The sequence below is a fragment of the Cydia fagiglandana genome, chromosome 18 (genome assembly GCF_963556715.1).
Source record: "Cydia fagiglandana chromosome 18, ilCydFagi1.1, whole genome shotgun sequence".
Taxonomy (NCBI): Eukaryota; Metazoa; Arthropoda; class Insecta; order Lepidoptera; family Tortricidae; genus Cydia; species Cydia fagiglandana.
The window spans coordinates 12,547,576-12,574,712 of record NC_085949.1 but is presented as its reverse complement, the minus strand read 5'-3'; the positions used below and the strand labels follow the sequence as shown (position 1 = coordinate 12,574,712).

General features: G+C 36.8%; 4 protein-coding genes across 5 annotated transcripts; 3 read left to right on the top strand and 1 right to left on the bottom strand.

The window, feature by feature from the left end:
* The first annotated feature begins 2,648 nt into the window (after positions 1–2,648).
* Positions 2,649–10,252, top strand: LOC134673171 (general odorant-binding protein 83a-like). Its single transcript, XM_063531126.1, has 6 exons — positions 2,649–2,762; positions 3,046–3,121; positions 4,346–4,398; positions 5,539–5,574; positions 6,578–6,757; positions 10,142–10,252. The coding sequence occupies exons 1-6, from the start codon at positions 2,712–2,714 to the stop codon at positions 10,157–10,159; spliced, it is 414 nt and encodes a 137-aa protein (XP_063387196.1). The 5' UTR covers positions 2,649–2,711; the 3' UTR covers positions 10,160–10,252.
* A 1,472-nt stretch (positions 10,253–11,724) lies between these two features.
* LOC134673164 (phosphatidylinositol N-acetylglucosaminyltransferase subunit H-like) lies at positions 11,725–14,973 on the bottom strand. The gene is made up of 4 exons (XM_063531115.1): positions 14,595–14,973; positions 13,955–14,079; positions 13,592–13,672; positions 11,725–12,037 (listed from the first exon to the last, which is right to left on the bottom strand). Exons 1-4 carry the CDS (start codon positions 14,881–14,883, stop codon positions 11,939–11,941), a joined length of 594 nt encoding a protein of 197 aa, XP_063387185.1. The 5' UTR covers positions 14,884–14,973; the 3' UTR covers positions 11,725–11,938.
* A 567-nt stretch (positions 14,974–15,540) lies between these two features.
* Positions 15,541–25,596, top strand: LOC134673151 (cilia- and flagella-associated protein 36). The gene is made up of 7 exons (XM_063531094.1): positions 15,541–15,726; positions 15,808–15,884; positions 16,114–16,317; positions 16,781–16,917; positions 17,367–17,565; positions 17,760–17,886; positions 24,211–25,596. The coding sequence occupies exons 1-7, from the start codon at positions 15,612–15,614 to the stop codon at positions 24,363–24,365; spliced, it is 1,014 nt and encodes a 337-aa protein (XP_063387164.1). The 5' UTR covers positions 15,541–15,611; the 3' UTR covers positions 24,366–25,596.
* Positions 18,577–23,428, top strand: LOC134673143 (uncharacterized). 2 transcript variants are annotated; one of them, XR_010099422.1, is made up of 3 exons: positions 18,577–19,844; positions 20,261–20,487; positions 21,215–23,428. XR_010099422.1 is itself a non-coding variant. In XM_063531084.1 (2 exons), the coding sequence occupies exon 1, from the start codon at positions 19,193–19,195 to the stop codon at positions 20,429–20,431; it is 1,239 nt and encodes a 412-aa protein (XP_063387154.1). In that variant the 5' UTR covers positions 18,577–19,192; the 3' UTR covers positions 20,432–20,487; positions 21,215–23,428. The 2 variants fall into 2 exon arrangements, 1 of the variants encoding a protein (XP_063387154.1); XM_063531084.1 differs by having other exon boundaries at positions 18,577–20,487.
* Positions 25,597–27,137: the final 1,541 nt, after the last annotated feature.

Here is a 27,137-nt window from a genome sequence, read left to right as displayed (position 1 = left end):
GTTCTAGTGTAATTCTAGAACGTCTTTTAAACTATTTAGGTACTCTTTTTTATTACGTGCTTCGTAATCATTTATTTATTTATTTAAATCTTTATTGCACAATACATGAAGGTACAAATGGCGAAGTTAATGCCTTAAGGCATTCTCTACCAGTCAACCAATGGATCAAACCAGAAAGATTACTATTGAGGGTATCTGTAACTTCTTGCTACGTCTAGTCAGGGTTGCAAAACTCCTCCCTTTGGGCAGTCTCGACTCCGTTCGCCTCAGCATTGCTCCGTGATTTATTAGGGTTGACACACTCTAAAAAATTAAGACCAACTAAGAGCAGTTTTCTCTTAGTTGGCGTTAAGTTAATTACAACAATAACGATCTTATATAAATCAAAGAAAGCTGATTACTTAAAACAATAAGTGTATCTGTGATTGAACTAATAAAGTAGGTATGTTATTAATCCTAACAATTGTATACTTTGCATCTACTATTAACTTGTTGGCATAATTATGTAACGTAGGTTAATTCAATCCTTAACAATTTAATTAAAACAGATAAATATGTTAATAGTTATGAACATTTTAATAGTTTATTTGATTTTTTTGTCTTTGTTGATTTACATAAGATTTGGTAGTTGAATCAACTAAACATATAATATTTAGAACAACGAAGATAAAACACTCAATCCCATTATGATCAAGTTATTGTATTGATTACGAAACTAATATTCCATTCTACGAAGAAATATTTGTTAAATCGATTTTCTTAATAATTAAATTAAATAATCGGTTAATCCGATCAATCAAGAGATAAGTAGGGGGATCGCCTGTACACCCACTCTCCGCCCCGCCCGCGCCCCTCTCGTGGCGCGTGCGACCGAGCAGTCAGTCTCTTTAGCACACAGTTGCGTTAAGCTCATTCAATTACTTATTCCTCTGGAAAAACCTGGTGTGTACAAAGTTGATTGCAGTTGTGGTAGTTCGTACAGTGGGCATACCAAACGCACTATTGCCTGCAGAATTAAAGACCACATCGCTGCGGTCAAGAACAACGACGCTCGCAAGTCAGCTATTGCTCAGTGTCACCTTGAGTCGGGTATAAGTCACTGGATCGAGCTGCATAGTCCCAAGGTCATTTCGAAAGCACGCCACTATATACCAAGATTGGTAAGAGAAGCCTTAATTCACAAATAGAACAATTTTAATCATGAAGATGGGTTTTTAAACTGTCAAATGTGTGGAATCTTGTGATTTGTTTGACTAAAAAACAACCAGTGACATCCGAATCAAACTCGCGTAGTGACACTGTGAGTGTAGTGTGCTTGGATAGACTAACAAGTGTGAACGTGATTGGACCAACGAGTGTTAACCCCTCGTATGCTTAGACACGGATCCGTGCGTGTGAATTTAAATGCAAAACGTTTACTTTCAAAATGATTAAATGAATAAATAACATCTTATTATAATATTTTTTTGTTTTATTCTTTTACCCCCTTTTTATAAAACTCTACGGGCTTGATTTAGTTTAATTATGTTTTATCCCTTTCTTTGTTGTTATATTTTATTCACTACTTATTCGTTTAAATTTTATAAATTTCCTTTGTGCTAGTTTTTATACGCGCTGTGCTGAATAATTGCTGGTCCTCGTACTCGCATTATACTCAAGGCATTAGTCTTAAATACTAAGTAAATATATAGTCTTAAATAATGTATATTTTAGTATTTAAGACTAATTCCTTGAGAATAATAACGAGGACCACCAGCATTATTCAGCACGGCGCGTATAAAAACTAGAGATCTGAAAGAAATGTTTTAGTAAATGCGACAAAGTAAGTCATAGTACAATTGAACAAGAATGGTATTGTACTAAACAAGCTTCATAGTTGAAATGATTAAACAATTAAGATTCACATTGAACTATATTTTAGTTCAGGCTAATAAGATGCATAAGTCGATGTAATCATGTTCTTAGTTTAACTTATTTAGGTCAAATAGTTAATACAGTAATTTTTCATGTTAACATTGATTTACATCTTAGTTGAAATGATTAAACAATTAAGATTCAAATTGACCAATATCTTAGTTCAGGCTAATACGCCATAAGTCGGTGTAATCATGTTCTTAGTTGAACTTATTTGGGTCAAATAGTTAATACAGTAATTCTTCATGTTAACATTGATTTACATCTTAGTTGAACTAACTTGTTTGTTTTCATTATCAAGCCCTTAATTGATCTTACTAAGATCAATTAGTTAGCATAATTATTTTTCGTGTAAATATTGAACAAGATCTTAATTGGTTCAGTTACCTAACAATAGTAATAGCAATCAGAATTACCTTGTTTGATGTGTTTAAGTTCTTGTTAGGCTCGTATGGAATCAAGATGCTTGATTACGGCCATCAAGATATTGATAGGGCCAACCAAATTTTTTTTAGAGTGCACAACTTGACGTCCCTTGGCGTGAACGACCACATATAAGATAATGGCTTGAATTTTGACAACCCTAAATAGCCGAAAGGGATAGTGACATATATTAGAAAGGGACAACATGATTCAACCCTGAACCGCTGTCAAACATCGCTTTTGTAGAAGTTTCCTTTCTGTACGGTAGTACTATTATTTATTCTGTAGTCTAGTTCAATCTATGGTCTGTGAATGTGTTGTTTTCTATCGACGGTAATAAAACGAGTTGTCTGCAAAGTAGTCACGCTAAAAACATGGAGTGGCTGATGGTGCTATGTCTATTAGTTGTGGGCGTTCGGGCTGAGGTAAATTAATCTTTTATTAATAACGATTTAGATTCTTGGTACTTACGAGCACATCACGTGCCTAGATGGGGATTAAGAGGGAGCAGCAACCCCTCCAGGACATTATAAGTTATAGATAGCTTAGTTTTTTAATTTTTTTTAATAAAGAATTTAAGAAATTTGAACTTTAAATAGAATTACCTAAGTTTCAAATTTCTATAACTCTTTCCCGCCTGTTAATAAACTTCTTCCCGCCGTGCAGTACGGCAAAATTATTTCATTTATTTATTTATTATTGTTACAGTTTCCGACGCAAGAATTTCTCGAAGCCCTCAAACCTGTCGTAGCTAAATGCGAAGCGAGCACCGGGGTCGATAAAGGTAACTTTTATACACTGTATGAACTAAAGTTGCACATAGGGCTGTCAATGTCATACATCAGGATTTTCCCTGACTTGTCAGGATTTATGTCAGGATTGCGGGGGACTTGGAGAGTGTAACCCCTAGAAGTCAGTTAAAAGTTTGCAGTTGCCGCAGTTGGGCAAAGGAAAGGAAATGTTATTATTATTATGCTGTACAGCTATTTACAGCATATGGTGACGGATTATAGGGCTATTAGTGACACACGAAAGGTTTTAGAATAAGGGATTTATTATACGTGAAATGACCGTCACGAAGAATATCGAATTTTGCTATAGTTCATTTTTTTTAGCATTAGAAAGAACTTGCAAGAAGGTAAGCGACCTTGACATGTCTTTTTATTGGAAAACGCTTTATAAAAATATAAAACTATTACTTATGAAAGCAGAAGAATATAAATGATCGTATTAGATTCATAATTGTTATATACATATTTGCCGTAACTTATTTTCAAAATGTGTTTTTCAATTAAAAGACACATCAAGATTGTTTACCTAATTTCTAATGCTAAAAAAAACGAAGTATAGAAGTTTCGATTTGTTACGATAAGATCGTTTACTGAAGTAACCCTTGACGACCGGTCTGGCCTTGTGGGTAGTGACCCTGCCTGCTAAGCCGATGGTCCTGGGTTCGAATCCCAGTAAGGGCATTTATTTGTGTGATGAACACTAATATTTGTTCCTGAGTCATGGGTGTTTTCTATGTATTTATCTATATAAGTATGTATATCGTCGCCTAGCACCCATAGTACAAGCTTTGCTTATAGTTCGTTTTATTTAGCATTAGAAAGAACTCCACAGAAGCAAGCGTGCAGTTTTTATCAGGCTCTTTAATTGTTAATAATTATTGAATTATCTAATGTAGCATGGTCAATACATGTAATTTACTTCAAATTATTACCGCTAAAAGTGCCGGATTTGGAACTACAAGCTTACTTCTGCGAAGTTCTTTCTAATGCTAAAAAATACGGACTGTAGTTTGGGGCTAGGTTGATCTGTGTAAGATGTCCCCAATATTTATTTATTTATTTAATGTGCTACGCTAAAGCCAGCGGCGACTGTGATTCGACCAATATTGAAGTTATAAGTACACCCACACAAAATATTGACTGGCCACTTCATGGATCAATTCATTGATAATGTGTCCATGCAACTTTAGATTAAAATAGGTATTTTTTATTTTCAGCACTTGTAGATGACTTCAGCAAAGGTACCATGGTCGACGATGAAAAATTAAAGGTAATTTATAAAATATATAAATATTAAAAATTTCAATCGATTAAATCTTATAAAATCCCAAGAGCCGATTATCTCACAAAAATACGTTTAAAAAGAAGAACTTGTTCAAAGTTTGCGATGTTACGCTTTACCTATACTTTGTACGGGGCTCTTGAGATTTTAATCTCATGTAGTTAAACATTTTGTTAGCTTCCTACCGTGCGATAAAGCGCCCGTGGGACACGGTGTGAGAAATTATATGTAACTATTCCCTTTAAAGCAAGTAAGTGAGTATTCCAGGAAGAGTCAGGTGAATTTAGCCGCCGCCATAAAATCGACATCTCATTTTAAAACGACATTCTGAAATAACACAGGAACGGGAAATTTTACATGAACATTCAAATCATATACCTTTGTCAGGTACTAGTTTTCTTTGCTAGAAATTGTTACACAATAGTATATTGTGCAACATGGGGCGTAAGTTGAATATTGCAAACGAGAGTAAGTTAAATCGCGACGGCTTGCCGGAGCGATTTATAGACTCGAGTTTGCAATATTATTACGCCCCGAGTACACAATGTTTTTCATCACACTTGCGATACAAAAATTAAAAAGTAAAAATTAAGTATAAAGACAAAAAACTGTTAATTATGGCACTAGAAACTTCATAACTCCCTAGGGAGAACGCTTTTTCTATAACTCCCGCTAAACCTGCGTGCAATTCCACATTTACTGAGCGAGTGTGATGAAAAGAAATTAGAGCGGGTAGAAGTTTTACGTACTTACCTATATTTTATTTTTTTACGTGTAACAATTTTTATAAGTACTTATTAACCCCAAAAAAACATACAACCGAATTGATAACCTCCTCCTTTTGAGATTTGGAAGTCGGTTTAGCTGTAAATAAGTACCTATTCGATTATTTTCGAAAAAATTATCCTCCCATAGAAAATAGACCAGCCAAAATGTATGAAACAGCCATTTTTTTTCATGATTTCGGGGTTGCTCCCATAGTAAAGAGTTGTTCAGTAGGTATAATCCCAAAACGTCCCTAGCAACGGGAAAGCACTTATTTTTTTGCCACCCTGTATAAATGTTAAGTTTAGTAGACTATGATGCAACCTTTGAAACGATAAACACATAGTTTTTTTTTGTTCGCAGTGTTACATGAAATGCATTTTTCTGGAATTCCAAGTGGTAAGTATGAGCTAAAGATACTCCTCCAAATGAAACTACAGATGTTAGTGGGTAAATGTTTTCCATCGTACTTTCTCGGAAACGGTCGTATTTGTCATGCTACTTCAGTCAACCTCAGTACTTATTGTACCGAGACTGACTGAAATAGCAAGACACCTTCGTACGTTTCCGTGAAAATACGATGCAAAATAATTATGCACTACATCTGTACTTTGTGATTGACAGATTTTTTTGCACCTCATCATTAATACAACAAGCTACTTGCCTATTTAACACGTAGGTACTTACGTACTTTCTTATGGTTACTTATATCGGCATGTGGAGAGGAACATAATCTTCTCATAACTGTATGAGGAAAAGATGTGCCCCGCTCAAGTCACGTCTGTACGGCAACCCCAATCGCATCTTTAGCATGTGTGCTAATAAACCACCGGATAACCCTATGTTAACCTGGTGGACGTCTGCGCATTTTATCAAACGCTTTTGAATTTTTTTGTGCTTATTTTTATTTGTTATGACGTAAACTAACATTAGTTTTAAGCTTATTAACTTAAGAGCATTGTCCGATCCGATATCGGATGTAGGATCCCACATCCATGTAGTCAGGCCGCGGGGGCGGCCGCCTTTAGCGGTCACGCACACTACAACAAGCATTATGCATACACATACGCACACAAATAAATATTTACTATCGGTCCGACAGCTGACGGGGGGCACCGACATGGCTGAATTTATCGGAAGCGCCTTTCCGATCGGATGTCGGAAGGTGCCTATGTGAAAACCATCTGCAGAAGAGTGCCATTGGCATTGATTCCGCCTTTTTTGCGTTATTTATCGTTTCTTAGCAATAATAATTTATTAAATGCATAAATAAATAAGTACCGAGAAAAACATATATCTAACATTTTACTGGCTTCCGACATCCGATATCGGATCGGACATTGTGAAAACGCTCTAATTGTATGGGCTCTGTCTGAAATTAATGTTAATTTTATATCACCAGCTAGACGAAACAACAGGCCATTTCCGATACGAAAGGATGCTAGCCGCTCTCCCCCAAGAGATGAAAAGCATTGCATATGAAATGGGCCGCAATTGCATCCACTTCAAGGGGGAGGGGGCCGCGAACCTCTGCCAAGTGTCGTATGACCTGCATAGATGCTGGCAACAAGCCGACCCTGAGGTAAGTTATAAGATACTGTAGGTACCTACTCGTACCCTTAAGAATGAAAAGCCTTGAGGTAAGTTATGTTATGAAATAGGTAGTAGATGAAAAGCTTCGCGTATGAAATGGGCCGCAATTGCATCCACTTCAAGGGGGAGGGGGCCGCGAACCTCTGCCGAGTGTCGTATGACCTGCATACTGGTAGATGCTGGCAACAAGCTGACCCTGAGGTACGTTATAGATACCCTTAGGCATGAAAAGCCTTGAGATAAGTTGTGAATTTAGAAAATAAAAAAACCGGGCAAGTGCGAGTCGGACTCGCGCACGAAGGGTTCCGTACCATAATACAAAAAAAAAACGGAAAAAAAGAAAAAAAAACGGTCACCCATCCAAGTACTGACCACGCCCGACGTTGCTTAACTTTGGTCAAAAATCACGTTTGTTGTATGGGAGCCCCATTTAAATCTTTATTTTATTCTGTTTTTAGTATTTGTTGTTATAGCGGCAACAGAAATACATCATCTGTGAAAATTTCAACAGCTATCACGGTTCGTGAGATACAGCCTGGTGACAGACAGACGGACGGACGGACCGACGGACGGACAGCGAAGTCTTAGTAATAGGGTCCCGTTTTACAGGAGCCAGCCACTCACTATCAATCACAATTGAGACACCGGCTAGGCATAAGAAGTTTGATAATTCCCTGTCGTCGTAATAGTTAGGTACAGTCAAGGAATTTAAATTCCGACCCATTTCGTACTTTGTCACAGTGACAACCGTATGAGGTCTCTAGCGGCTTTCATATTGATTGTCACTGTGACAAAGTACGAAATGGGTCGGAATTTAAATTTCTTGACTGTACAATTCGCCGAGTCTGCTTAAAAAACTGCGATTGCACGATGTTCTGCTTGAGTGAAGGCTCAAGTCAATCAGCACCTTTATGGATATATTATAATTGGTAGTCATGTCTTAAAATACCTTGTTTAAAACGAATAGGTAACATGATTGTTCATTCAGCAAACGAGTAGGAACGTAATTAATTAGCTTAATGATGCTCCCTAATTGCACACGACGAATCACGTAACATAGCAGGAGTTGCTCTGAATTATTTGCTTTTCATTTGTAAAGTGGGTTGTGGAGCGGATATACTCTGTAACAAGATGCCGCAAATCGTTAGCTCGTTGGGGTATTACGGGGTTGCAAGGAACTTTCTTTCTTCTTCCTCGCGTTATCCCGGCATTTCGCCACGTCTCATGAGAGCCTGGGGTCCGCTTGACAACTAATCCCATGATTTGACGTAGGCACTAGTTTTTACGAAAGCGACTGCCATCTGACCTTCCAACCCAGAACTAGGCCTTATTGGGAGTAGTCCGGTTTCCTCACGATGTTTTCCTTCACCGAAATGCGACTGGTAAATATCAAATGATATTTCGTACATAAGTTCCGAAAAACTCATTGGTAAGTATGAGCCGGGGTTTGAACCCGCGACCTCCAGATTGCAAGTCGCACGCTCTCACCGCTAGGCCACCAGCGCTTCGTTACGGGGTTGCAAGAAACAATGTGGAAAATAGTTAACTTCAGTGTTCAGATGTAGTGCGTAATTGTTTTCCATCGTATTTTCTCGGAAACGTTCGCATTTGTCATGCCACTTCAGTCAATGTCAGTACTTTTTGTACCGAGACTGACTGAAATAGCAAGACATGTTCGTAAGTTTCCGTGAAAATACGATGGAAAATAATTATGCACTACATCTGTACACTGAAGTTATTTTTCAAGCTTCAAGCTATGAATACCGTGAGACAATACATAGATAAAATGTAAATTTAGTAACCGGAGTAGGTATAATAAAACTTCCGTAAGACACAAACATGTGTAAAATTTCTGCTTTAAAACAAAACTATTAATTAATTTATTTATTCATAATCCATATCCAATATACCCATTGATACGTACCTACTTCATATCTACTTCATAGCATGTGTAATACCAACACGGTATCTCAATTATTTAGAGTAACTAATCAATACGGAATATAACAATTAAGGCAATCAATTATCTACCCGCGCCGGCTCGATTAAGGATAGATTACGAGATTAATATGTAACACCTACGCAACGGTTTTACAATCAGAATATTAGACAATATCAATAATAGCAATACTCTAATAGTCTTACTAGTTATTATACTAGGTAATTATTGATAAAGATATGTAACGTAGGAGGATGCTACACCCACTCCCACTACATGTAGAGTATTATGTACCTACCTATATAATAGGTACCTATATAGACGTCAATATAAGAGTAGCAGAGATCAATTTGAAGTTTATTTTTAACAGACTACAAAAAATAAGATTTACGAGAAATTGAGGAGTTCCCTCAGTTCCATTTGCATTTAAAAATGTGCCATTTGGTGCAGGAACTGCTGATGAAGCGCAGAACGAACTCTACAACGACGCGTTAGTTCACATTTGGCGATAATGTGTTCATCGTTAAGTTTGTTAAGCAAGTACCTAAGGTTCTAAGAAACATTTTGTCATGTTGAGTTCTAAGAGGAATTGGAGGTAGCTCCTCAAATTTTGATTGATTCAAATCCAGACCTTGAAACTGGGGTTAAGTAGTAAGTTAGTATTTTATGTCCTATAGGTAACAATCCGAAGCGCGAAACTTTTTTGTGACATGTCTGTTTGGCCAGACAGGAACGAGGATCTGCAGAATGCGGCGTTATTCAAAATAAGAAAAACCGACTTCAAAAATGCTGAGATATAATATTATCCCTTTTATAAGTATGCGCAATCAAATGTCGGCGCGATTTCGGTGTATTTTTTTATGGGAGATCGTACCTTTGAGTTTTTAAAATTGCCTACAACGGCGCGACAGTGGTAGCGATTGCAGACCAAAATTTGGCCAAAGATGCACCAATTTCAGATTAAAACATTTGGAGCCCCTTCCACACACAACAATGAAATTGCCAATCAAACCAATAGCATCGAAAATTGTCCGATTAGCGTCCGCCCCCTCGATTTAATTGGTCACAATCAAAATCCACAGTAGGTATTATTCCTATTCACACTGTACCTACAATTAGACTACGAGTTTGCCCAGAAAATTACTGATGTGCCGTCAGAAAGTTTCCAAAATTGCAAAATATTGACATGGACACATTTCGAAAACTTCTCATACGTAGGCGCAGTCAAATCATAACATCGGGCGTTTCATGATCTGGCCAAAATCCGGAAAAAACAGATTACCCATTTTCCTTGTACAAACATCTTAAGTGTACATCGGTGGACCTTATTACAAAAGGCATAAGGTCAACCGATGTACAGTTAACTGTGTGAGCGATGGTACAGAGGGTAGATTATTGTCTCTCGTATACTAATGTTTTATTTATTTGTTTCAGCATTATTTCCTCATGTGAGCGGTGCCATCTTCTGGTAATAAAGGATAATCCGCACTAATACGAATTTATGGATCATCCCTTAGGATGGAACAATAAAGACAATGTATCATGTATGTTGTTTATTGTTTACCTAGTTCCTTTGAACGACTTTGAAGAAATCCCGAGTAGTGTTTAGCACCAAGGGCCGTATTCGAACAATGCTTCTAGAGATCACTGCTTTGCGATAACATTTTGTCAGGTGTCATTTCTTAAAGCAAAATACAGTCTGACAAAAATTAAAAAGTGGCAACACTTTAGTGCCATCCCGTTCATATATCAATTGATTTGAAAGGGATGACACTACAGTATTGCCACTTTTTAATTTCTACTCTTTTTTGTCAGACTGTAAACGTGTTTTTGACACTGACAAATCGGTATCGTACCGCTGTGATATTTAGAAGCATTGATCGAATTGGGCCGTAAGTAGGATATCATATTAAGAATCTCACGAACCCGCCGCTACCATACAATCGAAGTTACTCTTTACTATTAACAACTCTTTGGCTAAGCATTGAAAAAAACATGGTGTACCTAAATGTAAAAAAACTGATATTTTCAAACCATAACACTCAGAGACTATTGGCATATTGAATGAAAAACTTTTCTGAATTAACTATGTATGATTTATTTCTAACAATTTTGAGCACTGACATAAAATTGTTGAGTCTTAGAAAACCTTGACATACCTTACATACATAATACACATGTGACGTCTCACAGGTAAAGGTACCTTATGGCGGTTGGCGCTTACGCTATTATTAAAGCCGCTCCAATATATTGCGGCGCTATGCGACGTATTAAGCGCCAGCCGCCATAAGGTACCTTTTGCCGTGGAACGTCACCTATCTCTTATAACCCTTATAACATAATGATTGTTCTAAAATGTAGATTGACTAGATACAAATATGGTAACCATTACTTGTTTCTAAATACATACTTTATAATCATAAAGGAATGTTTCATACAATAAAGGTACATTATATTCTTATTGAATAAGCACCTAGAAGACTAATATAGTCATATTCATAATAAATGGAACGTTACCAACTCGTATTACAGTTTTCATGGTTTAAATTTTAGATTAAGTATTTCAACAGTAACTATCTTTTATTTCCCTTTTTAGCTAGCACTTTTAAAGTTGTTTTTTTTTAATAGGACTGAAGTTCTATGGAGTAACATGCCAAATAGACTCAAAAAAAGAACTTCAACCACAACTCAGGTTCTATTGGATTAGAGTCATATAAGGCTTGAACTACTTGAAAGAGATGAAAAGCGCAAGGTGGATGTTATATCTTATAAAATACCACAAAAATGTACCTATTCTTAGTTAATTTAAACACCTAACAAACCGGGGTTACAAAGTAACCTAGGTAATGTGTCCATGGCAATTAGTGAGAAAAAAAAGTTGATTCTTGTAGTTACGGTACAGTCGCCATCAGATATATCGGAGCAGCCAAGGCGCTGACAAATATCTGAACACGCCTCTATTGTCAAGGCGTTAGAGTGTGTGTTCAGATATTGTGAACACCTCGGCCGCTCCCATATATCTGATGGCGACTGAACCTATTTGACTGTGTTAACTTATCCTCTACAAATTACCTCAAATAAAATTTAAATCTTAATCAAATGTAACAGAGTTGCTTTTGTTTTGTTTCATTCGATATTAAAACAAAACAAATTCAGCTCTATTTTCTAATACCACTGGTTTAAATTCGATTGCCAATTTTCCTTGTATGGTGGTGAACACTAGAGGTTAAATTAGTCTCCTGTGTCTCCAGCACCAATGGCCTGTTCTGTTAGCAGATCCTGGATCTCCTTGTAAATGCTCTCCAGCATCAGAAGCCTGGGCTTGGTGTACTGTAACATCATTGAAATAAATTAGGACATATTTACTATCTTACCAATATTTATAGTTCGTTTTTTTAGCATTAGAAAGAACTCCACAGAAGCAAGCGTGCAGTTTTTATCAGGCTCTTTAATTGTTAATAATTATTGAATTATCTAATGTAGCATGGTCAATACATATAATTTACTTCAAATTATTACCGCTAAAAGCGCCAGATTTGGAACCACAAGCTTACTTCTGTGAAGTTCTTTCTAATGCTAAAAAAACGGACTGTAGGTAATGCAAGGGTTCGCGCATGAGAGGAGGCCTGTGCCCAGCAGTAAAATGTATATAGGCTAGATTACTTAGTTTTGCTTTAAGTATAACAATATTTAAGGGTTCCAAAATGATTTTGTCTAGCAATCGAAGTTACAATCTCGTTTTAAAATGAAATTATGAAATATCATGAAATTCAAGTAACATAGGGTGGTATTCCACCTGTGTCACTATTGTGTCTCACTCTCTCATTAAAGGGTGAATCAATTTTTTCTTGTCACTAGTTGCCATGGTTACGGTCTCCTGGGTCACTCTTAAAATACTAGTTATTTTGTATTTAAATGAACCAAACTTGAATGTTTTGGTAATTAGAAGGTCTTTCCATAATGGGACAGATGTCCCATTATGGAAAGACCTTATAATTACCAAAAACTTATGCTTGGTAGATACCAAGCATGTTTGTAGAACATGGTACAGCAGTTCTTTTAAGAAACTATGCTACTATTATCTCCTGGGTGATGGGACAGAATAACAACAAGAAATAGTTGATTGACCCTAAAGCAAAATATGTGACGCAATACACATTGTACAATGAAATTGGATAGGTGGAATACCACCCATACATCTATGTCTGATACTAGTTTTCGTTGCGAGAAATTGTAATACAAAGAAATACGAATGAGTAGAAGTTGTTCATACAAAACTCACATTTTCTTTGTATAACAATATTTAGCAATATAAAAAAACCGGGCAAGTGCGAGTCGGACTCGCGCACGAAGGGTTCCGTACCATAATGCGAAAAAAAAAAACAAAAAAAGCAAAAAAAAAGACGGTCACCCATCCAAGTACTGACCACTCCCGACGTTGCTTAACTTTGGTCAAAAATCACGTTTGTTGTATGGGAGCCCCATTTAAATCTTTATTTTATTCTGTTTTTAGTATTTGTTGTTATAGCGGCAACAGAAATACATCATCTGTGAAAATTTCAACTGTCTAGCTATCACGGTTCGTGAGATACAGCCTGTGGCCCATTTTATAAAGCTACAAGTTACAATTTACAAGCGGAAGTCTCTTTCTAACCCTATGTGTTAGAACGAGACTTCCGCTTGTAAATTGTAACTTGTAGCTTTATAAAATAGGCCACTGGTGACACACGGACGGACGGACAGCGAAGTCTTAGTAATAGGGTCCCGTTTTACCCTTTGGGTACGGAACCCTAATAAAAAATATATAAAATTTTAGACTAAAGGAGCTATACTAAATTGCTATAAGAGAAGGCTTATAATGCGGTTATAATGTTAGTTACTTACCTTGAATAATGGTATTAATTTTACTGGCTCATAATCACTATTGACTTTAACTAACAAAGTGAGGAAATACAAAACACGATTCTGAAACACAAAAAAATAATTTTAAAACTTTTTAAAAATTTAATCAGTATGTTTCATCTAATGTTTAAATTTTATATTCAGATATTTTTTTATTTCCTATGCCACTTATAGAGTTAGACCAAGAAAAGTCTGCAGTGATTTTGATAGTCCACGCAGTGCAAATGTTATTTATACATCATAATTTCATAGACGATTGATGTTTAAAATAACACTTGCACAGCATGGGCTATCAAAATCGCTGCAGACTTTTCTTGGTCTAACTCTATTTAATATGTTACTTACCAACTTAATAGCTTCATTTATAATGATGTCATCTATTTTGGTCCACGGCACAAAGTTGTCTTCCCGGCCAACAACATATTGCACCGAACTTTGTATGCCCACAGTTGGAATAACTAACAGTGTCTCTGAAAACATACATAATAATTATATAAAGGCAGTAGTAGATATTAACCAACTTATATTTAAAATTTCACAAGTATGTGGTGGTCAAACATTGTGGGTTCAAACCTTGCTTGTGCTGTGTACAGAAGAAAAAATGGTTTTAAAGAACATTGATAAAAGATAACTAAAAATGTGGTCAGGATTCCTATCACATGTATATATTCCTCTTGTGTATACAAGAGGTTAATGATCTCATACAAAAGGTATTAGGTACTTTGTTGGTGGTCAATAAGCAGAGCTCCTCTACAAGGCGGAGTCTGCATTCATTTGTAGTTTTAGACAGTAGTCCTACCACTGGTGGTCAATAAGTATAGTTTACAATTGCATATCTGATCTGTGTAATCTGTGGATGTGTGATCTGATTGATCTCTGTAAAATGTCCCCTAATAGGTATTTATTTATTTTTATTCATGGCAATTGCTTCTACCAAGTGGCTCATTTTGCAAGAGTGTAATTTAAAGTAAATTAAATAACATACCTGACTGAACACTGTGCGTAACCCAAAAGAATACTATAAATGATACAACTGTAACTATTACTACCAGTATAGTCAAATTGATTCGCACGTAAATAAGAAATACAATATTGGCCAGTACAGCTACAAGTAGCGAAATTATGGACCAATTTGATTTACGTTCCTCATTATTGCTGCTGTATGATATAGTAAACTGTCTGGATTTCGGCGAACTGTTTCTACCGTCCACTCTGAGTGATAACATGACACCGTTAACATTCTCGTACTTTAGCGTTTTGTCGCCTTTCAACATATGGAAGAGCTTTGTCTAAGCTTATTGATAAACGAGTATTTTAATATAATTTATTAATTATTTCTAATTTGTTTTCAAAACATTTATTTATCAATATCAGATAATGTCACTTTGACATAACATGGTTGTCTTTTTTTGGGTTTCACTGGGTCCAACTCAAGCTAAACAGCCCAAGTAAATAATTTCTTGACTGCAAAGAGATTTTAGTTTTGATTAGCAAATCAAAGTCATTCTTAAAGATTGTTATGTTTACAGAGGTTTAATAAACTAAAAAAAATATTCTAGCAGTGGATTGAAAATATTAACAATACTAGTATCGTAATTTATACGGCTTAAGACCCATCACTACAATTCGGATATAAATTTGCTCACAGTAGAAAAATACTCTTTCGTAAGTTCAAGTAAACGAAAATCGTCTACTATGCGTCTACTCGAACTTTATCATTCTTTTTAAAATGTTTATTTAGATGCAGTGTATTTGAGCCAAAATACTTCAAATTAAATAACTAACAAAATGTACTTTACTGTAATGGATTCATTGATGAATTTAGAATGAGCTATTAATTATTTCAAAAGCCTGAAGGGGAATAACATAAAATTGATGCGGATATTAGACAGGAGGTAACCATAACAACTTCTAATACAAATACATACACATTAGCGTAAAAGTATTCTAGGAGGAGACTGTTAAAGAAACTAATTGAAAAGGGATTGGTAAAGATTTGGTCATGTCGACGGACAGTTCAGATGGCAATGCGTGGGTATTTGACTCTCTTGTGGGTTTTCTACATGGTCCTGTATGGAATGTCCCATTGCAAACTTTTATAGAAGAGAAGTCTCTGCGTGAGTAATCTAAAAAAGTGATATCTTATATTAGATTGATACAGACTTATTCTTCTTACGTGTGGTTCATTTTGCATACAGCTTTTGAGCCTACGGACAATGGGGATGTCTTGGACAGGCCAGAATACAAGAAGATTCATGATGAATATCGGAATCTGGTGAGTACCTAATTTATATTTCTTCTCTAACTGTAGGCATATAAATAGGCACTTAATACTATAGTTCTTTACATTTCTTGGATCCGATTAGTGCACTTCTGACAGGTACCTTACCACCCACACCCCACACAACAGTAACCGAAGCCTTTTTTTTCCTTAGATCGCGTCAATTTTTAATTTACAATATTAGATTATTACTTATAGGATATTAAATTAAGCAATGCGACAGGTAGATGTGATGCTCGGATCCTTCATGGATGACATCGGCATCTCCGCCGACCAGTTCGAGGCTGCATGTCGTCTGTCCGCTCGCGATTTGGCCGGACTACCCGCACAGTTCCACCGGCGGTTGTTTGAGCAGATCTGGGCTGCCAACGACTACGATATCTTCGTTAAGATGATGACGCATAAAAATGTTGAGCTGCAGCTGCAGGTTAGTGGTCGAAATAGTATTTATCTAGTTGAAATTCGAAGGAGGAAGCCGACGACTACAAATATTTCAATCTACCACTTCATTTCCCCACTCGCAGGGTCGCTTAAGGGAGTCTGGGGTCCTATCAGTATCCTAATCCGAAATATTGGAGCAGGCACTTGTTTTACGAAAGCGACTGCAATTTTTGAGCCTTTAGAAAAAACTAGACCATTACCTAATAAGATTTAAGGGTGGCCGATTTCGCGTCTCTTTTTGAGAGACTCATAGCATGGTGCGTGAACTCAGATACTGGTATTTCAACCCAACACCTGCGATTTGGAAGTTGCACGCGTTGCAGCTGGGCTAACGAAACTTCATTCCATCTACCTACCTTGTGGCTTTAAGGACGTACCTATATACCTATCTAAACTATACATTATCTTGATATTAGCAACAGTGTTTTTGACAATCTGTTCTGTCGAAGGCACTAGAGTTGATCGAGAGGCGTTTTGGAGCATTACCCAGCCTATTTGCAAACGTATCGGAAGATCTGGAGACGTCCCGAAGCGACGAGAGCGAAGACTGGCCTGATGCTGACGATGTCATGACTGAGATTAAAAAGTAAGAAGAATGTTTTGAACCTACTTTAACTAAACACTGATCCCTTACAGGGATAAGTTCGCCTTTGTACCTTTATTTCTGTAAATATTATGTAAACCTGCTGTGTCGTGTGCAATAAAGTGATTACTACTACTACTAAACGTACATGTCGTACCGTACCATTACCGTATGCACCTACTAAATGCCGCATGCTAAGTAGTTTTCCAAATTCAGGACTCTTGTTAATAATAGGACTCTTCCAGTCTTTTTGGCGATTTCATAATATACCAACCTACAGTGCTCAGTCACAATAAATAACCTTGTCAACTTTTATTCTAAACTAAGATCACCATTACATGACCTTTGCATACAGTTCTCAGAGTGAGCACGTCATGAGATCTTAATCAATCTATTGCTGTTTACTAGACTAAAGATAAAGAAAACTTTTATCTGTGGCCTGGAACTTTTAGATTACAACTGGAGGATTTCGAAGATAATGCCGTCGTTAACGTTCCTCCTGAAGAAGTGGTGGCTGAAAAGCAAACCCTTTTGACCAAAGCCTCCAAGCTTCAAAGCTTTGAAAGGATGGAGAATCCTACTGAGAAAAAGATTAATCCGCCAGAACCCACTATTCTGGAACCACCAAAACCCGCACCGAAAAAAGTTGAGGTAGGGATAGTATTAAAGTACTTACCTAGTTAGGTATAATTGCTTAATACAAATCAATCACCTTCTTTTTCACCTTTGTGATATAAAAATAGGTTTTTTAGGGTTCAGTAGTCACCTACTGGAACCCTTATAGTTTCACCTTGTCTGTCTGTCCGTCCGAGGCTCCATGATCGTAAGTGCTGGTTGTCTTTTAGGTGAGCGAGGAGGAAATCCGTGCTCGCCAAGAATACTTGAAGCAGCAGCGAGACAAACTTCTAGCGCTGAAGAAGCAGGTGCGCGAGAAAAGGTTGGGCGCCGCTGAAATTGGGTCAGAAGGGAAAGGTAGATAATCGGCCTAATTCGAACTTTAAGATACGTCAGTTAATAGATCTAGAAACATAGATATAAGAATATATACAGATGCCTTCCAAGCGAGCTGTCAGTGGGACCACTTTTTGTTTAGTGTACGATTAACAAAGCGACCCACTTTGCTGTAGCCATGTCGATAAAGTCATATCGATAAACTACCGACATTTCTTGCAATTTTAATTTTACTTCAAAGGTTTAACTATACCTAAAATGAAAAAAAAACGCTTTTTTTCTTTATTGTGGTTATCAGATCACAATTTTGTAGTCACGCCCCAGGAGAGAACCAAGGGAAAGTTCAGATATTTAATTAAAATACATAAATACCTATTAAAATAGGTGGTCCTCAATAATTGAATTATTTCATTACATTATAATATATTCATTATCCATTAGCATTTCAATTATGTTTATGTTTAACGAAGATATTGAAGCTTCAATTAATCGCTATTTCGTTCCGCTGTGTAGCGTTTATCGATATATAACATGATTAAAATCGACTTTTTACATCCCTAAAAGAGCACACATATACGTTTTTACGCACACATGCACAACCCGGGTCGCCTAAAAAGGGGCCACTTGGATTTGAAGTCCATCTTGTCAACAGTATAGTTGTCCTTTTTTGTTAGAAAAATAAATTTTTTCATTGTTGTCTATGCTCCTTCCTTATAAAAAAGCTAGGTGACCATAGACTAATTCCCTTTTTCACATCTATAGCGCCTTAAGATGTAAGTCACCTGTGTCGTCCTAAATAATTTTAATTTAATCCTCAACTCCGAATTCAGTAATTTACAGTCGTTGTGTGATATTAACATTCTACCATGATATAATAATAAATTGTGCATGACAGAGGATTGTTTAATTTGTGTCCGCCACCATTAGAGAAAACCTTCCTGTGCATTCGACTTTGCTGAAAGGTTAGTGGTCCAGACAATGAAGGTTACAGGTTACTGTTTTATCCCAGGAAGGGTTTAGAAATTAGAATAACAGGTCCTGTGTGTGCTCGATAAGAATAAAACTTGATTGTTGTCGACTTAGACGAGCATGCGGGAAAATAACCTCAAAATGGCGGAATCACAAATTCAATCATCTCTGCTACGTCAATGTCAATCGGAAGATGAGATGGACTGACGAGTTAATGCTAACTATGCTGTTATCGTTAGAAGATTTGTGGAATTGCGTCGATGGCTACGACACGAATGCGGCGACAATGCGAGGGCACCGGCGTGTGTCTGCCCTTTTCCATTCAACCGATTTGTATATGTAGCTAATAAGAAATTGTATGATTGTACGAAATCTAAGGACGACTGTAGAAAGCTCGCTGACGCCTTTGAAGACTACAGACTACAGGAAAGTACTCTTACTTCGAAAGTCACACCGAGATGAGTACCACAACTGTTCCTGCGTATCTGTCTACACTGAAGGTGTGATGAAGCTCGTCGCCCGGCGTGCTGATATAGGGAAGAATGTAGAGGATGACGAGGCAGCCGACATGTTGCTCTCCAGTTTGCCAGAAAATGTTCTAGTGTCCGGTTTGGAAACTGCTGGATTTACAAACACACTTACTATTGAGATTGTCTATGCATTTCCTTTACAAGAAGACCATCGAATGAGCAACGTTCAAACTGACTATGATATTTCATCAGCATATTTGATCAAGGAGAAGATTACCAAGCTTTTATGCTCGTGTTGCAAGCGCAATGGAAAAGCGGCCCACAGATGTTTTGTGAAGAGGAAGCGTGAGGGAGCAATAGCGAATACAGAAGATAATGAAGATAACACACTGTGTGCTGCGGCTAACTTAGCTTGTCCCTGTCAAGATGTCATCGTGGATCGTGGCGCGATTGTTCTCCTAGCTAGAAGTCATGAAGTTCTTCAAGAATATAATAAGAAGGCATGTTTGATATCTGTTGCTAGTGGAGAACTGCTTATTGGTGAGCTTGTAGGTAAAGTTTCCCTTAGTAAGAAAACTTGTTTATACAATGTCATTTTTGTGCCACAGTTGGCCAGTAATTTATTTTCAGTTATTCAAGTCCCCGTAAAACATAGTATTGTTGTCAATGTTAAAATACACTGTAGGATTTATAATCAAATTTTATGTAAAATCACAGGCAACTGTTTCTTATCTACTTACAAAAGTAATGGGCTTTACAGTCTAAAATTGCAAGTGCAGCCCATTCCCGAATCAGGTCACTCAGCGTCCCTTCGCTCTAGGCAGGGACTACAGAGTGCCAATGCTGCTGTTCCCGCGCCAATGCATTTATGGTATAGTGTAGGCGTCTTGGGCTTCTGCATCGTGATGGTTTGTATGTCCTGGGTGGTGGAATTCAGTGTTGGTGTCGTTTTTCAGTATGAACACGATGTGCCAAGCAGCTGCGTACCGTGTCTTACTGGGAAGATGTCTGTGACATCTGTTCCCAGGCTGTGCATTGGATGTGCTGCTAAACCACTGGAACTGACCCACAGTGACTTGTTGACCAGATGCAAGTCGGCACTTGGAATGGAGCCCGCTTCTTGCTGACATTCTCTGATGACTGAGCCAGGAGGAGCTTTGGTCATCTTATGAAGAATAAAGATGTAAGTTCCCTTTTTTTTATTGATTTGGTAGAGAAACATACTGATTTACATATTAAAATCTGATGCAGTGATTATGGGACAGAATACTGTAACAATGACTTGTAAAGTTTTTTTTTTCTTAAATTTCATGGTATGGTATAGGTAATTCACCTTGACGATGGACTATTTTTGGAGCATTTTTATTTTAATGAAAGCTAGAACTATTTTGCAGGAATGTTGTTTGATTGATCATTACAGGGGCGATGCTGTAATGACAGTAGTCTGTTCCCCAGTAGATCGTTTTCAAATAAAATACCTTAATGTGAATGGACTGGATCAAATTTATTTGAGTCACTGGTGTGTCTGGCTGAATAACATTTTCCGTGTACCAAGAAATTATGTTTGTTGGTTATGGTGAAAATGTGTAAAAGCAAATACAAATATATATAGTGTAATTGATCCCAACCATTATCACAAAGTTGTTTTTACCTGTAGCTTTCTTAGAGGATAAATTTATGGACAAGACACCAGTTGTGAGGCGTGTGTAAGAGCATTTTACTGTACATGATCATTTAAAATTTTATAAAGTTTGATAATGCATTATTATTTTATTTTTACAAATGAATGATGAGCAATTTTAAATGATTTAAATAATTATGATCATGTAGTAAATGATAACTGTGATAATAGTGATAATGACAACTGTGATATTAGTAATATTCTAACATAATCTCTAAAAATGTTTCAGATGCGGTAGTAACGCCAGATGTGCAGTCTCCGCTCTCTGATCAGTTCCTGTCGCTCGATGAAGATGGTGGTGATGAGGGTGACGTGAACCTGCAATTCAGACACTCCATCCTCTCTGCCTGACCCTTCATTTTGAGGAGGAGAGTCGATTACATTGGTCACTGCCGATGCGTCGATGTCTTGCCCCCGTTCGCAGTACGAGAGGTATTTTCTCAGAGAAGGTAATTGTTTGTTAACTGTTGTCACTATTAGTTATCAAACTGAACCACTAATAAACATACACTGAGGCTATCAGTTTTTTTCCTTTTAAAACATGAGTGGCTTAACTGCTAATATGTATTTTATTGTAGCAGGGCCAAAGTTTTTTTTTATTTTTCCCGCAAGTCGACGTCTAGCGCCTATTTTGCGTGACGCGCTTTGGTAATTTAACAAGTAATAAATCATGTATGGGAACTGGTAGACCGGACTATGAAATTAAGTGGGTTCTTATTAGAATTTGCAGGTAATTTGTTGAGCTGTTAGATATAAAGTTCATTTTGTTGCCTGTGGTTACAGTCAAAAGTAGGGTAAAGTTTTTTGTTTTGGATATCAATATGCCAATTGTAAGACATTAAACCCTCAGACTTTTGCTTAGTATTTCAAATCAGCCGGCGCTACGTTATGGTTCGTATAGACGTTACTTTTTTTTTTAACGGTAATTTTTGATGAACCATCTACCTATATGGAGCAACCAGCTGGTTATGAAATAATATTAAAGTATGTTTACTGAAGAAAAAGCATCGACGGCTTGAAGCAAGCATGTCATGTAAAATGTAAAAGTTTACAGTTTTAAATGAAAATGGCTGCAAACAAAGTTATTGCGAGCCTTATGTTTATGTTAAGATAACCAAAGATGAATCTATTATCATTATTATGTCTTAGCATGATTTGTATAATTTCGTTATGGCTGTAAACAAAGTATAATGTGAGCCTTATCTCTATGCTAAGAAATAACAAAGGTTTAAATATTTTTCTTAGCATTTGTATCTATCAACGGCTGTATTAATGAACTGCTTTCATTTTTAAAGACTAACTTTGAAATTCAATTATAAAGGATGTTTAAGGATTGTCTTGGTATGAAAGTAACTGTAACATATAATATCACTGTATTAGATCAGTTTCATAAGGCGCATTTTGGCTAAATTTTACATGAGTAATTGTAAATCTGTATCTACTCTATTGCCAGTAAACTGCAAGCTGGATGAATCTGATAAGCTGTATTTACAAGATGAGTAATTTTAATCCAGACAGCTTTTAGAGCCACTTATGTACTTATTACTACTGTGCACCCACTCGGATGTATCTTACGCTTGCAGTCAGCTGATTTTGTATAGTACAGTCAGCAATGTTTTTCGACTAGAGTCATTGGCATGTCGCTAAACGGGTTCTTAAATATTTAGCTGGAATTCTAAATTATGGTCTTTGTTTTCAAAGAAGTAATGATTTAGATAATGTAGCTTATGCCAATAGTGATTAAGCAGATGACTGGTTAGATCGCAGATATACTGGCTATGTTATGAATTGGTGAATATGTGAATTTGAGTATATTGCCATGTATGTAAAGATATCTGTTTTGTTAAGAATTTCTTGTCCGAAATAATTGACAAACATTTTGATGTTATCATGTACATATTAATGACAGTGCTCATAAGTTGTTATTAGACTTAGAATATTCCCATAATAAAAGAACTTAACATATTGTTTTGCGATACAGGATAATAATTAATGTTTTTGTATTTATCTACAAATAGTGCTTGCTGATGTATTTACTATAAGCCTTTGTGTATTGAGAGACATATATGTTTTGTAAAGGGTTTAAAATTGAAATGTATCGAATGTTAGTGCATTCATTCACATTTGAAATTTTGTTTCTTCCTTTATTGATTTTATTAACATGTATGTACCTGTATATCACGGAGCTTTTTATTACAGGAGCATATAAGGAGGAGTGTTAGAAAAATAAATTTTTTCATTGTTGTCTATGCTCCTTCCTTATAAAAAGCTAGGTGACCATAGACTAATTCCCTTTTTCACATCTATAGCGCCTTAAGATGTAAGTCACCTGTGTCGTCCTAAATAATTTTGATTTAATCCTCAACTCCGAATTCAGTAATTTACAGTCGTTGTGTGATATTAACATTCTACCATGATATAATAATAAATTGTGCATGACAGAGGATTGTTTAATTTGTGTCCGCCACCATTAGAGAAAACCTTCCTGTGCATTCGACTTTGCTGAAATTTTTTGACAAATGGCATTTTAAAAGAGCGAGGAGAGAGAAATGATACTAGTTGCTGCGCCGTCAAATAGAACAATAAAGGTAGGGGCCTTGTCTAGAAAAGATATGGATTAGATATGTCAGTGTCAAATGTGACATTTCTTCAAAGAAAAACGTCACTTTTGACACTGACATATCTAATCCATATCTATTAACTGACGTATCTTAAAGTTCGAATTGGGCCGTTAGCCTCTTTTCACGTTCATAATTATCACGTATCAGGTCCGACGATTCGGAAAATATAAAGAGGTCATTAGAGCGATTTCTCATTGTCCGATCTGATATGATGCCAGATGATCCTTGGAGCAAATCAGCTGTTTGAGTGCCTTATGGCATCAAGTCCTTCTTTCTTGGTTTAAAGTTCTTTTTAACATTAAACATTTCGTCAATGAATACCTACTTTTTGGTCGGACAACGTAACAACGCTGTTCGTTTTAGTAATTCATCTAGTCTAGTGCCAAGTCTCTCTGTTTGCTCAGGGACCTTTACCCTGGAGGCAGTACCTGAAAAAACGTGTAGGGAGCTTAGGAAGACTTCACAGTCACAATAGTGTTTCCCAAGCGTCGGCGTCTAGTCAACTCTATTGCTCGAAGCAACACCATTTTCCATAGCGCTAACTAGACAATGACTCTCAAAAAACGCTGTGTGTGGGTCTCTTACACTCCATGCCTGATTTCAGGAGAAGGCCCAAGCGGCCAAGCACGGCCCCGCTCTGCGCGCGTAGCGCAGGCCGCGCTCGCCGGCGCGCCGCCGCCGCCGCCGACGCCGGATGCCATGCAACTGCGCAAGGCGCTCGCCTCCAAACTGAAGACTGAAGTCGTCGATAACCACTAAGCTGACTGTGCTTTATGACCGGCCGTTCCAAATAGTACAAGCAATGAGATTAAAACCCACAGATTATAAATTATTCCAACTGTCCAGGATGACTCTAGGTATGCAGTCTGATAGCACGTTTTTTTTGAACGATTGCATTCTCTACTAGTCAACCTTAAGGCAAAGCAGAGAGATGAAGAGATTATTGATCAAGACACCCTGATACCTCAGGTATTATTATGTGAGTTGCGGCTCACTCATAAACTTATCAAATTCTAACCTCGTACCCTCTGTGCAATAGATTCAGTGAATAGTCCCATTCAATAGCACTTGCTTTGGCCCCTGGGCTATAATCGCGAAAATCGAAGTTCGCAAATTGCGGGGATTTTTCTCTGTCACTCTAATTACGCCTTCATTGGAGTAAAAGAGAAAGATCCCCGCATTTTACGAATTTCGGTTTTCGCGGTAGCCGCTCTGGAACGTTTCTCCCTTGACGTCATTGAAGAGAATGGTAAAGAGTAGCCAAGCCGCAAAAGTTCCTTTCGATGTGCAGTTGACAGGGTTAACTATCTTATTTTAGTAGCATTGTCACTCATATTGCAATGAAATAAGGTTCATACTCTGAATAATTGAAGAGCACCTAACTGTAGCGTAGGCTTCTTCCCAACTATCGGAAACGGCCGGTATACTTAATGTGATTACACGATAATAAGCTAACTTGATTGTGATTAGGTAATGGAAAATAAAATAAAACTTGACGTCGTATTTACCTTATATTTATATTGCTTACTTAACTAGTGACATCATAATAATAGCATTATGTATAGTAAGCTTATTTATTTTACACAACTTGCCAATAGGTAAATCTATTTTTCACTTTAATTTGTGTATAAATTAGTTTGATGGTTATCCATCGAGAGATAAAAAATAGTCATCGTTACAGTCTACATTCACCTACGAGTTCGTATTTTATTCATTTAAGAAATGTTATTTCAAGGAATATAGGAGCCATCCCACACTATTGTATCCCGAGCGTTGGTGTCAACAACATGAACAACTCTATGACTGCTGCTCGACGCAACGATGGCGCAACTGCGCAGCGACGCCATTTTCCATAGCGCTGACTAGACACCGACGCTCAAAAGACGCTAGTGTGGGGTGGCCCTAAGAATCGCATGTATAATATAATCTAATTGACGGCTCAATGCTATAAACACGCGGCTGTTGGCAGATTTGAAATAAAATTATTACATTAAACGTTTCATATTTACAATATACTCTGTCAAATTCATACCACGTATGTAATAATGAATTTTTCCCCTCTCGTTAACTGTGCACTTTTAATTTATGAACGCCTAGGTATTTAAATAAATAGCTTTATACGAAAAACTCCGAACTAGCAATAATTTACAAAGTGTGACCATTTTTCCGATGTGTGGCTCTAACAGATTGAATGCAGTGATCAAACGTTGCGGTTCCGAAAATTGATATGTATTGAGAGTTTGTAGTAAAAGTGTTGTTTTGTTTTTGAAATGGTGTCTTTATATTCGCAATATAAGGCGAAGAATCTCCCAGTTATTTTATGTAGCATTATAATATGACACGGTAACCTTACAATACGCAATTTCTGGAGAATGGTTTATTAGTCCTTTGGGAGCCAAGTCTTTCGTTCTTCTGAACTAGTTCAAAGAAGTACAATTTAAAGTACAATAAAAAGCATGCAAGTAATATAATTTAGCATGTCAGGAGTGTCTTTTCAGAAGGGCTTATTTTTGTATCCTTTTCATAGAGAAATAAGCCCGTTTTGAAAAGACTACTCGTGTGTAGACATCTTCATGCAGATCTGCATGTACTATGATCACCTTTTTTGCTACCTATTATCCCATTCGTTTGCACCTGAGATAATTGAGAGACTTGTACAATTGTAGTCCAAAAATCAAATGTTTTAAATCTGTTCAGAACTAGATTATTTATACGAATGAAATGCGACCAAAGGACAATAATATCACTATATAATCCTGTACTCAGATCTAATACAACCGGACTGCATACATTTCAACAAATGTATCACGTGTTCGACCAAACTCACATTTTAAATAAACTGTTACATGGCTTTTTAACTAACCTTTACACTAACTCGCATACCATTAACGATTATATGCAACAATTAATATAATTTATAAATAATTATACGGGGCAGTTTATATGATCGCATACACTGCCCCTACATAGCAAAAGCCGAAATAATGCTTTGGTCCTGAATTTTATCGATTCATTACAATGTTTTAAATCTAAATTTTCGTACCGAAAGTTTATCGTACTTAACAAATACTATTTGTAAGGATTATATGATGCTGTGTAAGTTTACTGTACATAATAAGGTTTTTTAATATTTTTACAACCTTATGGCTACGACTTAAAACCCAAATTCCTTCAAGAAGCGAAATTTTAGCGTAACGAAATAAATATTCTCGCCTTTTTCGTTGTGCTAAGTTTCCGCTAAAGTCGTAGCGAAGTTTTTTCGTTCATTATGGACGTTTCGTGACGCTACATAGCACTTCAAGCGTTCTATGTAGTGCAAACGGTTTAGTGCGGTTGTATTATATAAAATTATTAAAATAATGCTCTGTTCCGCTGCAAATACTTATGTAGCGTAGCGCACCGTCGATGTTAAGTCGACCGACTACGCAAGTCAACGAAAATAGACTAAATTTTTCTATAAAACGTACTGGTACTAACTTTTGCAGTAAGAGACGAAACTGTTCGTTGGCTTGCGTAGACAGTGACGTTTAC

Coding starts and splice junctions, on each gene's coding strand:
- LOC134673171 (XM_063531126.1), top strand. CDS start 2,712: ATGGAGTGGCTGATGGTGCTATGTCTATTAGTTGTGGGCGTTCGGGCT. Junction 3,122..4,345: donor GAGCACCGGGGTCGATAAAG/GTAACTTTTATA, acceptor TTTTATTTTCAG/CACTTGTAGATGACTTCAGC. Junction 5,575..6,577: donor TTTTTCTGGAATTCCAAGTG/GTAAGTATGAGC, acceptor TTATATCACCAG/CTAGACGAAACAACAGGCCA.
- LOC134673164 (XM_063531115.1), bottom strand. CDS start 14,883: ATGTTGAAAGGCGACAAAACGCTAAAGTACGAGAATGTTAACGGTGTC. Junction 13,673..13,954: donor TAAATGAAGCTATTAAGTTG/GTAAGTAACATA, acceptor TTTGTGTTTCAG/AATCGTGTTTTGTATTTCCT. Junction 12,038..13,591: donor AATTAATACCATTATTCAAG/GTAAGTAACTAA, acceptor ATGATGTTACAG/TACACCAAGCCCAGGCTTCT.
- LOC134673151 (XM_063531094.1), top strand. CDS start 15,612: ATGTCGACGGACAGTTCAGATGGCAATGCGTGGGTATTTGACTCTCTT. Junction 16,318..16,780: donor ATGTTGAGCTGCAGCTGCAG/GTTAGTGGTCGA, acceptor GTTCTGTCGAAG/GCACTAGAGTTGATCGAGAG. Junction 17,566..17,759: donor CCGCACCGAAAAAAGTTGAG/GTAGGGATAGTA, acceptor GTTGTCTTTTAG/GTGAGCGAGGAGGAAATCCG.
- LOC134673143 (XM_063531084.1), top strand. CDS start 19,193: ATGATTGTACGAAATCTAAGGACGACTGTAGAAAGCTCGCTGACGCCT.